The 13,665-nt window shown below is 38.8% G+C and overlaps 1 protein-coding gene across 1 annotated transcript in view; it reads left to right on the top strand.

Moving 5' to 3' along the window:
* The window catches only part of LOC124622329 (glutathione S-transferase D7-like), a 97,223-nt gene that overhangs the window by 15,920 nt on the left and 67,638 nt on the right, over positions 1-13,665 (top strand). Inside the window, exon 2 of the mRNA XM_047148006.1 lies at positions 10,087-10,241. Coding sequence (XP_047003962.1) covers positions 10,101-10,241 — 141 coding nt within the window. The 5' untranslated portion in view covers positions 10,087-10,100. The remainder of the gene's footprint in view (positions 1-10,086; positions 10,242-13,665) is intronic.

Below are 13,665 nucleotides of genomic sequence, written 5' to 3'. Positions count from 1 at the left end.
TTCTTTCCCAATTATAAAGTACGGCATAGTTAATTAATTATTGTCATTCCAATAGTAATAATCATTAGCTTTCTCCTAATTACAAAGTATTATTAAACAGTCGCATTCCTTTTCCAGTTACAAAGCATAATTAAGAATCATTAGCCTTCTTCTAATTACAAAGCATTATTAAACAGTCACTTTCATTTCCAATTACAAAGTATGAACATTGAAAACAAGAGCTAAATTATGGCATAATTAATAACAATTCATCAAGTGACACTAATTATTGGCACTCAGTGGCCATCAGGTATCGAATAGTATAAAGCATTGTTCCTCATTCAGTATTATTCAGATCATTACGAAGTCATTATTAAAAATCAGTTAATTGTAGTCATAACATTAATAATCATGGGGATTATAAGTAGTCTCATTACAATAACAGTGGCAATTACTAGCCAGTTACTAAGCATTATTTTATATATATGTGTATTTTTGTTGTAATATGTCAAAGACATTGACAGTGTTCAGATGCAAAAATGTACACAGAATAATACAATGCAGCAGCAAAAAATGTAAAGCAGTCACGATGTTGAGATATCATAGGGCAAAAAAATGTCAAAGTCAACAGGTGTGTTATATCTTAACTATTTCACAGTGCATACAAACAAAACTGGAGTACAATCATATACACAAAAAAAATAGAAAATGTGCACGGTCTGATGTGTAACGACAAGAAAAGCGACCTGCTAACCTTACCTTGCCGGGCACTTGCCAAGAAAAAATGCGACAATCATCAGTAATTAGTCAAGTGAAATAATTGCATTAATAAATGACATCATAGTGTGTTGAATCATAAAGTGTCTTCATTCAATAAACGGTTTAATGTTTGAGATATGGTGGTTGCCTTTCGATTTTCTAGTTCTCAAAGTTTCGACGTGTACAACATTGGGGTGAGGGATGCTGCGAATCCGATATGGACCTGCGTATAGAAGTTCAAATTTACTGCACTTACCTTTTAATTTACTGGATAAATAATGTGTACGTACTAATATTTTCTGTCCAACGTGAAAGTCTCGGCGTCTACAAACCTGTTTTTGCTGTCTTCTCCGGCGCTCTGCGGCACGTTTGATGTTGTTCAGCGCAATGTCAGTTATTTCGTGGTGTCTTAGTCGACGACATTTAGGAAAGTTTACTAATTCTTTACTTTTGTTTGGTGGTTCAACGTTTTTCAATATAACAGACGGAGATAGCATAGTGGATTCATTTGGAATGGAATTAATTACATCTTGGAATGAGAGTATGTGTGTATCCCAATCAATATGTCTTCTGTGGCAGTATACTCTACACAGTTTACCAATTTCTTTCATTAATCGTTCACAGGGGTTCGAAGAAGCGTGGTACTTGGATATATAGATCGGAGAAATGTTTCTGGCTCGTAACATGCGTGTCCATACGCTACTACGAAATTGAGATCCATTGTCAGAAATTACTTTCATCACATGCCCTACATGAAATAGAAAATGTTTTACAAATGCTTTCGAAACAGTTTTGGCAGTAGCTTTGCGCAATGGAGTGAAAGTAACAAATTTTGAAGTGAGCTCAACAGCGACAAAGATGTAGCAAAAACCTCTGTTAGTTCTCGGAATAGGACCGAAAATGTCTACAGCTGCCATGTGTCTTAATTTAACAGGTATAATGGGATATAATGGAGGAATATGTGAAGTGGTGTCTGATTTAGCTTTCTGGCAAATTTTACAAGACGCTAAAACTCGTCGTATACGTTTCTCCATGTTGGTAAAATAAGAGTTCTGTCTCAGTATAAGAAAACATTTTCGTGCTCCGTAATGTGCGTAACTTAAATGAGTGTACCAAATTAATTTGTTAACCAGTTCGTCAGGAATGCATAATAACCAATTGTTGCTGTCAGGATGAGAGCGGCGAAACAGAATGTCATTGCGTACAGTGTAGTGGTTCCTAATCGTAACATTTTTCCTATCTTGCCAAAGGTGTTTAATTTCTTTCCACACATTATCCTTATTTTGCTCTTGCGCTATGTCCTGTAGTGACGATGAAATAAAGTTTTCAAATGCGACTTGCTGAATGTACATGACACTGAAATTTGTTTTGCAGAAGTTCGTTGCTACGTCTTGCTGATTGTTGCCGAGAGAACGCGATAGTGCGTCTGCTATAACATTTTGTGTGCCGGGAATGTGAACAATCGTAAAATTAAATTCTTGTAAATATAGTTTCCATCTACTTAACCTGTCGTGAGTGAATTTAGCCGAAAGTAAAAATTGTATCGCTCTGTGGTCTGTGTAGACGGTGGTATGTCTGCCATAAAGAAAGTGCCTAAATCTCGTAAAAGCCCATACAACACATAATGTTTCAAGTTCTGTAACAGAATAATTTCGTTCAGCAGGTGACAAAATGCGGCTTGCAAACGCGATGTTTTTAATTACTGTAGAACCATCTTCTTCAATTTCCTGGAAAATATGTACGCCTAAAGCGGTGTTGGAACTGTCGGTGGCAATAGAAAAATTTCTGGTAAGATCTGGGTGCGATAAAAGTGGAGCATTCAACAAAGCATGTTTCAGGTTCATAAACTCAGAGTGTGCTTGCTTATCCCAAGACCAGATACTGTTTTTACCTGTTAATTGGCATAATCTGGGTGTGTCTAAAGCAGAGTGATGAATAAATTTACGAAAAAAGTTAATTAAGCCTAAAAAACTGCGTAATTGCTTCTTCGTCGTAGGAATAGTAATGTCACGTAGAGCTTGAAGTTTTTCCGGATCAGGTGCAATGCCTTCTGCTGAAATTACGTGTCCAAGAAATTTTATAGAAGTTTTGCCAAAGTGGGATTTACTAAGATTAACTGTAAGTCCTTGTGCATGGAAAGTTTGTAACAGATGTTCTAAAATCACATTGTGTTCAGACCAGTTAGCTTCTGCGATAAGAATATCGTCTACGTACGTCGTAATTCTGTCTTTAAGTTCTGTCGGAAGTATAGTGTTCAAACCGCGAATAAAAGCTGCAGAAGAAATAGTTAAGCCGAACGGTAATTTGCAAAATTGATAACAGTCGCCGAAACAGAGAAAAGCTGTATATTTTCTGCAATTCGAATGAAGTTGAATTTGCCAAAATCCCGATTTCAAATCTAGTGTAGAATAAATAGCAGTACCGTGAAATTTCTGTAAAAGTTCCTCTAGTGTCTGTGGTCGATCAGTTTCATTAATAATAATGTCATTAATGTGACGTGAATCAAGTACGAGGCGAAGTGAGCCATCTTTTTTCTTAACAATATGCAACGGGTTTATGTACGGACTAACTGCTGGTTCTATAATTCCTTGATTAAGCATATCCTGCAATTCTTTTTTAACTTGTTCTCTATGAATATACGGAATAGGATAATGCTTAGCTTTAAATGTATCGTGCTGTTTGACTTGAAATTCATACATAAAACCGGACATAGTACCAGGAATGTTGTCAAAAACTGGAGCTTGCTGTAAAAGAATTTCGTGTAATTGCGTTCGTTCGTCGTCTGTAGTTGCACTGCTTTGTCTAACTTTATCGGAAATCATTTGCATTACGTCGTAGTCAGCTTCGTCTGGAGTATTATAGTTGTGTACGTACGTATCCGTGAACAATGTGGGATTACAGTCTATGTTACGTGTTGCGGAAATGACCTCTGTGCGGTTAATTGTTTGCTCTTCCGCAGATAGTGAGTGCTGAAATTCTATAGCAAATTGTATATTTTCATCCTTTAACATTAAATAAGAATTCTGAAAATCAATGACTGCGTCGTGTTGTACCAGAAAATTCGTACCTAAAATTATGTCTGTTGTCAATAAAGGAACAATCCAAAAATTAGAGTGGAAAGTATGACCTCCAATACAAAATGATAAATGCGTCTGTAATTTAACGTCTACACCTTTACTCGATACTGCTCCTTTTACTTTCGTCTTGCCTAAAGGTAATGTCGGATACGTATTCTCTTTGTTGCACTCGTTGAAAGTCTCCTCATTTATTACAGATATAGGTGAGCCGGAATCAATTACTGCTGAGAATTTCGATGAACCAATTTTAATTTCGATAACAGGATGTGAAATAGTTTTCTGAACAAATGGTCTTTCCTGCAAGAGAGTGTCTCTGATATCGTCAAAAGTAATTACGTTTTCGTGAACAACATTTTGCGTGTCAAAGGTAGTGCTTGTGTTATTGGAAGATGCGTCCTGTGCAGTATCTAGTCAGATTCTATCTGACGTGTTATTATTATTAGCAGGATGCTGTGGCATTTCTACTATTTGAACTGTCCTATTACTTCTTCCAGACGTGTTACGCTCTGGATGGTACCTACTGTCGGGTTCGTTCACGAGAATAGGTTCTTGTGGATAATTCTGCTGTTGGTATGACCGACTGTTGTTAGATGTACTGCTGTTGGTATGACCGACTGTTGTTAGATGTACGCTGATAATTGTGCTCATCGTTTTTACGTCTGTCGTGAAAGTCATTCCTATACGGTGCATTACGATAGGAATTGAAATACTGTCTTCTTTGTACGTAGTTGTTTCCTTGCTGACGTACGTTACTATTTGTGGTATCATGGACTATACGTGCTCGCGGCGGAACATTAAAGCCTGGTTGACCTTGTGCATTACATTGTTGGTTACGTATGCTAACCGGTTGACTTTCATGCTGTTGTGGTGGAAAACGTCTATTGTTACCAAAATGTGCTTCCTGTTGCTGAAAATTTTGACGATATTGATAATCTGAATTTTGTCTGTGATTTAAGTTCTGGTAGTTGTCGTTCCTAAAGCGTCTGTTACTTTTCCTATTGAAATTACGTGTCTGATCATAACTGCTGTACTTTTGTTGACCTTGGTTATTATAAGAAAAGTTTTTGTTTACAAAAGAATAATCAGATTGCTGTACTTCCAAGAGCTGTAAAAGATCTCTGAACGCTGAAATATTTTCTTTTTGCTGACCTGTTAGAAGTGACACTCGTAATGACCGTGGTAATTTGGAAATGCATAATTGTATAAGTGCGGATTCACTGTACGGCTCACTCAGGTATTGGTTTTGTTGTACCATGTGCTCAAAATATTGCGTCACACTCGGAAAATTTGAGTTCTCGTAATTTGGCAAACTAATCAACTGATCTTCAATTCCGCGCTGTGTCGTCTTCGACCAGTACGCTGACAGAAAAGCATTCTGAAATTCCTCTACCGAGTAACACTGTCTCGCGATCGGTCTCATACGAGTTGCCGGTTCGCCTTCCAAAAAACTGCAAATAAATTCAAGTTTGTGTGTTACAGGCCAAGTCGGTGGAAGAGCAAAGCTAAATTGTTGAATCCAATCCAATGGGTGAATCTGCGTTCTATCGTTTTTGAAAACCTTAAACTTTCTCACTGACAGAAAATGTTTGTAGTCGAAATTATCATCTCTGTGTGATGGAACAGGTTCAGGATCGTAAGAGAATCTATTGAACTGTGGTTGATCGGAATCTAAGTCCCGTACTCTCTGTAGATTACCCAAATTATACGCACTGCGTGAGTCTGACTCATGTTCATAAAGTGGCGTCTGTTGTGGCATGTTATTAACTGAAATGTTTTTCATCCCTGTTACTTCTTGTTGTAAATTTGATAACTTCCTACGTAACGTGTTGTTAGATGAATCGATCTCATTAATTGTCTGCTGTAAATTTTGAAATTCAGGTGTTTGGATAAATGAAACCGGTGCAGTATCGTCTGATTTATTGTCATTAGTATTTTCGATAACATCAATACGACTGGCCAATTCATCACATTTTTCAGTCAGTATTTTAACCTGATCATCGGTTTTAGAATCAGACGCATTAATCTGTTTTTGCAACTTGCGCGTAGTTTCGCTCAGTTTTTTAACATCAGCTTTGATAACATCGCAATCCTGTGTTAGATCAAATTGTTCGAATCTATCTGTCACTGTTTGAATATTTACTCTGTGTGTATCTGTTTTTGATTTAAGATCAGAAATTTCATCCCGTAATTCCGCGTTCAACTGTTCTATGGTATTAATTTTGTCGGACACTGTAGTAATATTATTGTCTACATACGTTTTTGCTTTCGCAAACATTTTACGTTTGTCCTCTTGTCTTTGTGCAGTGATTGTTTCCATTACTTGTCGTTTTACTTTGTTTTGATCTTGAATAAATTTGCGGAAACGCGTATCACTGTTCTGTATGTGCTGATTAAAGCGCTCGTCAATCTGAGTGTTTTGCTGTTCGAATTTCGCGTCTATCTTTGCGTCCACTGTGCGCGAAAGTTTTACCGTCATTACTTTAAACTCATCCCGTAATTGTGTAGCTTTTTCAGAGCACTGTTTAGCGACTCTGCTAATTTCGTCTCTGAGTGTTTCTGTTGCGGCTGTCTGCATTTCCCTTAATTCTTGCGCAACAGACTTAATTTCTTCGCTATTTTTTTGTGAACAAGCCTCAATTTCCACGCGCAACTGTTCCTTAGTGTCATGGCACTGCGCGGCAACGGCTCTAATTTGTTCACTAAGCTGTCTGGAATTGTCGTCTAATTTTTCATTTTGTTGTCTGAGCTGTTCACTAAGTTGTTTGAAATTCTCTTTAAATTGTTTGTTATCTACACTCTGTTGTTTGACCTGTTCATTAAGTTGTCTAAAATTTTCGTTCTGTTCACTAAATTGTTGTTTGAAATCTTTACTACTGTTGTCTTGTTTTTCCATCATTTGGTTAATTCGTTGCAGCAATAATGTCATAATTTGATCCGAACCAAAATTAGCATTTCTATTCTCAGTACTGTTTAATGGTGTACCTGCAGTTGTCGCGCTTTGTGTGACCATTTGGTCATTTTGCAACTTACAAAAAGGATTATCAGTCGGACCTACACTGTCACTCACTATTTCAGAATTAAATAAATCCGTCGTACTTTGTGTATCCTGTTCATTTTCATTAGACAAATTTGTCTGTACGTTACTTGAGTTTTCCAAATCGGCTGTGTTAAGCTCGGCAGCGCTCATTACTATAGACCGCTCCGCGTCATCAATTGTCGTCAAGTTAACACACGAGACAATTGAGTTCGTTTGTTCATCATTAAGGTAAAAGTCATCATTAGTGGTTGGAATGCACTGATTGTTAGTGAACGCAGGATTGTCATCATTACACTGCGTGTCACATGTCCTATCGGTAAAGTTGTTTGTGTCGGTAATTTCATTCATAATACCTCGCGATACACTATTCACAGTCTTTCGCGGCATTTTAACAATAGTCAAAATTATTCACAAAATAAATAAGCACAATGCAAAAGCAACACACAAATACAACAAAGCAACAAATTGCCGTTGACCTGTAGAAAGAAAGTCACAATATTATTAAAAGCGTTGCGCTAAATCCTAATTATATCTAAGCAAATAAGAGCAGATATCTGACTGTCGCTCAAAAGACTCTCAACGAAATACGATCCTGGACTGGGTGTCGCCAAGTGTAACCTCCCCACAAAAATTTAAAAGGAATGTAATGACAATACTTAATAGAAATGGGAGCCAAACGTAACCTCCCTGCAATTAAATTTAATGACAATAAAAGTGAGAATCGCAATCTGACTCAAGTATAAGTTCTTCATAAAAAAATTAAGGTCCATTCAGTGATAATGATTATTCAATTAAACCGAAATATCGGTCTTTGGCCCTGTGCAAAAAAATCAAAATTAAATTCTTACCTCATTGCAACACCTAGTCAAATTTCTGCTCTTGTTGTTGCGCACCGCTTGGAGGAACTGCATTGCAAATAATAATATTCCCTTTTTTTTTTTTTTGTAATCTAATTGAAAACTGAAACTTTTGTTTAGGGGAAGTGGAACGAAATAGTTACTTCAATAAAAAATGAAAATTTTTATGTAAAATTGCTTTTGAAATCAAAGTTATTATTGGGGCACTTGTTGAAAATTAGTTACAATAATTAAACTTTACATTATCCGATGATTATCTTAATTAACAGTATACCTCATTCAGGATCTTGACCAGTGTTGTCGCCAGACCACATCACGCAATCCCACTGGACTGCTACCACTGACCGACCGCTCTGCATGACGACTACTAGCGTACTGCACGCCACTGAACAGAGCTACTGCTCGCGACGACTACTGACAGAGTACTGCCCTCAACTAGACAGAGCTACAGACTCGCAACGACTGACCGACAGACTGAGACCCGCTCGCAACACTCGCGCGGTCAAGCGCATACTCTCTGGTCACAGATGCTACAATGCCTCGCCATCGCTGCTATGTTACATACGTGTTTCAACATCAATTGCATTTGCAGTTGCGAATATGGACAACCATCAACTATATAATGGAATGACAACAATGAAAATTTGTGCTGGAATGGCAATCTATGTACACTGTACAGCCAGACCCCAACTTCCATATGATGTCTACCATGTGTCTACAACCATCACTCATACATCCATTGTGTATATCCCAATACAGGGCATACATTTTAATTGACAATCGCTTGCCCGGTGTCAGCAGATAAATTCAGTATTGTAGTGCCTGTGTTGTTCAGAAATACAATGCAACGTTCCTTCAGACATGCATGCATATCCAAAGATACATTACATTATAAATATGATACTATATTGCCTGCATTGTTCAGAAGTATGATGCAACGTTCCTTCAGTCACGTATGCATGTGCTAAGGAACACTGCATCATACTTCACAGGCACTACAGTATCGTGGCAGACGATGTATGGAAGTTCGGCTCTTGCTGTGAAGTGTGCTTGGACAGCCTGATGGTAAGACGATCACTCACGATAAGTGGGAAATTCAGGCAAGCGACTTTCAATTAAAACGTCTCCCCTGTATGGGAACATGCATAATGGATGTATGAGTTCAAACTGTAGACACATGGCAGATGACATGGAAGTTTTGCCATGAGGTGTGCTCGGAGAGCCTAATGGTAAGGTGACAACTCGCGATAAGCGGGAAATTCGTGTTCGAGTCCTGGTCCCGAACAAACTTTCATTGTTGTCATTCCATTATACAGCTGATAGTTGTCCATATTCGCAACTGCGAATACATTTCCTGTATTTATTTGGGATGTTTTTGATGTTCGTTATTCACCTTGTCGCTTCATATCACCATGTGTTGCTCCCAAATGTAGAGGGCACGTCCTGTGTGTATATAACTTTCGTGTGTTTTTGGAATAGTGACTTTCAAATGTAGCTGTAACTGGTTATGGCGGTAATTGTTTAAACACCAACACGGGTAACTGTTTAAATGCCATAATTGTTTCAATAGAAACGACACAGTCTTATAACGTCTAATGATATGCACAAGCGGGCTAGTTTCACACTGATGGTTGTGGTTGTGATGGAGCCTTTGTCTGGTCCAACTGTTTCTAGGGGAGGGGAATTCTTTGTCTGTGTCACAGTTGGCCATCAACCCATTTGCATATACACATCACTTCACTGCCGTGACTTACATCACCCATGTAGGGTCACATGATCATCAGTTATCAGCTCTTCATAATATATATAGTGCTCCAAAGCCAGCAGTGACCTGTTCTATGGGCATGACTGTTGTTTTATCCTGTGAGCTTATAGCACTTCTGTTACATCCAAAGGTATTCATTTTATGACAGCTGTCAAATGCAATATTATTTTCATGTGTAAAGAATAAGAGCAGACCTAAAATTTAACCCTGTGGGTCACGCTTCTTGATATGTCCCCAGTCAATAAAGTTTCTCTTCTTACAGCACCGTTATAATTAATTATTGAACACGAATTTTCGTGTTCGTTATGGTTAAGAATGATTCAGACCAGTTGTTTGTAAACTAATCACGAATTCCATACAATACAAGCCGTTCTTAGTGGGTATCCACACAATAAAATATCAAATATATAAGACCCCCAGCTGAGCAACCCTGCTGAAGTCCAAACTGTGACATGCTAAGGACGTTGTTTCTATTTCGGTGTTACACATCTCTCGAGTTCAGTTGTCGCTGGAATATTGTGGACAAAGAGGTCAGAAAGGGAATTACACAATAATTATTTAGATTTTTCTGCTCCTTTTCTTATAAAGAGTCACTTTTTCTTTTTTTTTCAGACGACGTGTGAATCATGCCTCTAGTTTTGTATCACTGGATTCCCAGCCCACCATCGAGGGCAGTTTTGACTACTGCTAAGGCCATTGGGGTCTCTGTCACTGTGAAAATCATCGATCTTTTTAAGAAGCAACACTTAACAGACGAGTATCTTAAGGTAAGAAGCAAGTAGTGAATTAAATATTCGTTATAGCCCCCAGGAGCCATAAACACCATATCTGTGTTAAATGGCTCATTGACATTATGGTTGTGTGCAATCCATTTACACAAATGTGTCCTGTATACATTTGTTTACAATTCCAAATTAGTTGTACAGTTTTGAAACACACACACACACGTTTACTAATTCGTGTACGAAGAAAGAAGAGCCTTAAAAAAGGAACGACAGTAATTTATTAAAATTTTCTTTGTTCATACATCAAGTTTGATTTTCACAATGGTGGTTGTGCACTATAATTGTGGTATTAGTAAGGTTCTTAAATAGCCGATAGTGAATATATTCCTCGTTATTAATCAGTATAAATGTCATTATTATTATTATTATTATTACTATTATTAACATTATTAGACTATGAACACATGACTGTGTTTATTGTCAGCATGAGAGCTTCCTTAAAGAGTTGACTACTTGAGAAGGTAAAAGAACGGACCAATTACAGACCAATATCCGTAACATCGGTTAGCTGCAGAATTCTAGAGTATATTCTGAGTTCGAATATAATAATTTTCCTTGACACCGAAAAGCTCATGTCCACCAATCAGCACAGCTTTACAAAGGATCGCCGTGCGAAACCCAGCTTGATCTTCTCCCTCGTAAAATACTGTAAACTATGGATGAAGGGCAACAAGATTTCAGAAGAGCATTCGATACTGTACCCTACTGCAGACTGTTAACGAAGATATGTGCATACGGAATAGGCTCCCAGGTATGTAACTGGCTCGAAGACTTCTTAAGTAACAGAACCCAGCATGTTGTCCTCGACGGCGACTATTCATCGGACACAGGGGTAACATCGACAGTGTCCCAGGGAAGTGTGATAGCACCGTTCCTATTTTCTATATACATATATGATCTGGCAGTCATGGCGGGCAGTTGTTCGCTGACGATGCCGTAGTGAACAGGAAGGTTGATACAACATGAGTGAGTAGCAAAAACAAACCTGTAATGTTCGGATACAGCATTAGTAGTGTTCGGCTTGACACAGTCGCGTCGTTCAAATGTCTGGGCATAAGGTTGCGAAGCGATATGAAATAGAAAGAGCATGTGAGGATTGTGGTAGAGAAGGCAAATGGTCGACTTCGGTTTATTGGGGGAATTTTAGGAAAGTGTAATTCATCTGTAAGTAGTCGTATGGTATTCTGCCTTACGGTAGGTCTTGTCATGGGTTAAGTCTCTTCCACTTTTGTCTGTCCATAGCCAGTCTTTTCATTTCTGAATATTTATCTCCTATGATATTGTTCAGCATCTGATATCTTCTTTTTCCTCTTCCCCTTTTTCCCTCCACCATTCCTTCTATTCCTTCCTTAAATAAACAGCCCCTCCTCAAACAATGTCCAATCCAGTTCCGTTTTCTCTTTCTGATGACTTTCAGCATGTTTCTTCCTTCTCCAACTCTTATTAATACTTCTTCGTTCCTTACATGGTCTTCCCATTTCACTTTTTCCATTCTTCTCCCTATCCACATCTCTAGTGCCTCCAATATTCTTTCATCTTCCTTCCTCAATGTCCAGATCTCCGCACCATATAGTGCACCGCTCCAGATGTAAAGGAGGTAGCATATACGATGATAGTGCGATCTATTCTTGAGTAATGCTCGAGTGTTTGGGATCCGCACCAGGTCGGATTGAAAGAAGACATCAAAGCAATTCAGAAGTGAGCTGCTAGATTTGTTACTGGTAGGTTCTATCAGCATGCAAGTGTTATTGATATGTGTCGGGAGATCAAGTGGGAATCCCTGGAGGGAAGAAGACGCTCATTTCGTAGAAGAGTTCTGAAAAAGTAGTTTGAGGCTCACTCCAGAACGATCCTACTTCTGCAAACATACATTCCGCGTAGGGACCACAAAGATAAGATACGAGAAATTAGGGCTCATACGGAGGCACAGAGACAGTCGTTTTTCCATCGCTCTATTTTCAGGTGTAGCAGAAAAGGAAACCACTAGTTGTGGTATGGGGCATCCTCCACCACGCACTGTACGGTGGCTTATGGAGTATGTGCGTAGATGTAGATATATCCCACATAGGCTTTGTAGTAGCACTTATGACTCTCGGACTATTGCAAAGAAAATCTACCCATAGGCTCATCGAGAAACTGATCTGATTGTTTCTTTTTACAGTAAATTGGGGATTTTCATCAGCTCACGCATTCAGAATATGAATTCTCTTGTGAGATGTGACGCTAGGAGTAGCTTGCCTGTGAGACGAAAGGCGGGGACAGTAGTATTTTGACCACATGGCCACCTGAAGTGTCGCTAGTTAGCTAGGTTGGAGAAGCCAGGCACTAGGTGCAGGTGTGCTTTTAAGCTACGACTCACCACAGCTGACGTGGGTGAAATCCCTAGCGTGGGTGTGGGGCTGCTCTGCCGTTAGACAGCAGCAAGATGGAAGTTTCGATAGGGTGGAATAAAGAGATACCTAAAAACATATTTATGAAAAAAATGTAACATACCTTACAGATGTGCTATCAGAAAACCAGACACACAAAAAAATTGTAGTGATCAGATGAGCTGATTGCTACTTTGACCTTGACTCTAAACTATATACTTTAAAACTTACAAATGTTTTAATTATAACAGGTGATAAAAATTAATAATAAATGAACCGATCATGGATTTATGCATTCATGTTACGTCATACGATAGCTAACAATCCCAGTAATAACTACAACACATTACTTTTATTCACATGCATATACAGGGTGTTACAAAAAGGTACGGCCAAACTTTCAGGAAACATTCCTCACACACAAATAAAGAAAATATGTTATGTGGACATGTGTCCGGAAACGCTTAATATCCATGTTAGAGCTCATTTTAGTTTCGTCAGTAGGCCCAATTGAAGGAAGGTAATGTTAACTTCGGTGCTTTTGTTGACATGCGACTCATTACTCTACAGTACTAGCATCAAGCACATCAGTACGTAGCATCAACTGGTTAGTGTTCATCACGAACGTGGTTTTGCAGTCAGTGCAATGTTTACAAATGCGGAGTTGGCAGGTGCCCATTTGATGTATGGATTAGCACGGGGCAATAGCCGTGGCGCGGTACGTTTGTATTGAGACAGATTTCCAGAACGAAGGTGTCCCGACAGGAAGACGTTCGAAGCAATTGATCGGCGTCTTAGGGAGCACGGAACATTCCAGCCAATGACTCGCGACTGGGAAAGACCTAGAACGACGAGGACACCTGCAATGGACGAGGCAATTCTTCGTGCAGTTGACGATAGCCCTAATGTCAGCGTCAGAGAAGTTGCTGCTGTACAAGTTAACGTTGACCACGTCACTGTATGGAGAGTGCTACGGGAGAACCAGTTGTTTCCGTACCATGTACAGCGTGTGCAGGCACTATCAGCAGCTGATTGGC

Source organism: Schistocerca americana, chromosome 7 (assembly GCF_021461395.2).
Source record: "Schistocerca americana isolate TAMUIC-IGC-003095 chromosome 7, iqSchAmer2.1, whole genome shotgun sequence".
In the NCBI taxonomy this organism is placed as follows: Eukaryota; Metazoa; Arthropoda; class Insecta; order Orthoptera; family Acrididae; genus Schistocerca; species Schistocerca americana.
Note: the sequence above shows the minus strand (reverse complement) of the source record. Positions and strands in the feature narration are given on the sequence as shown.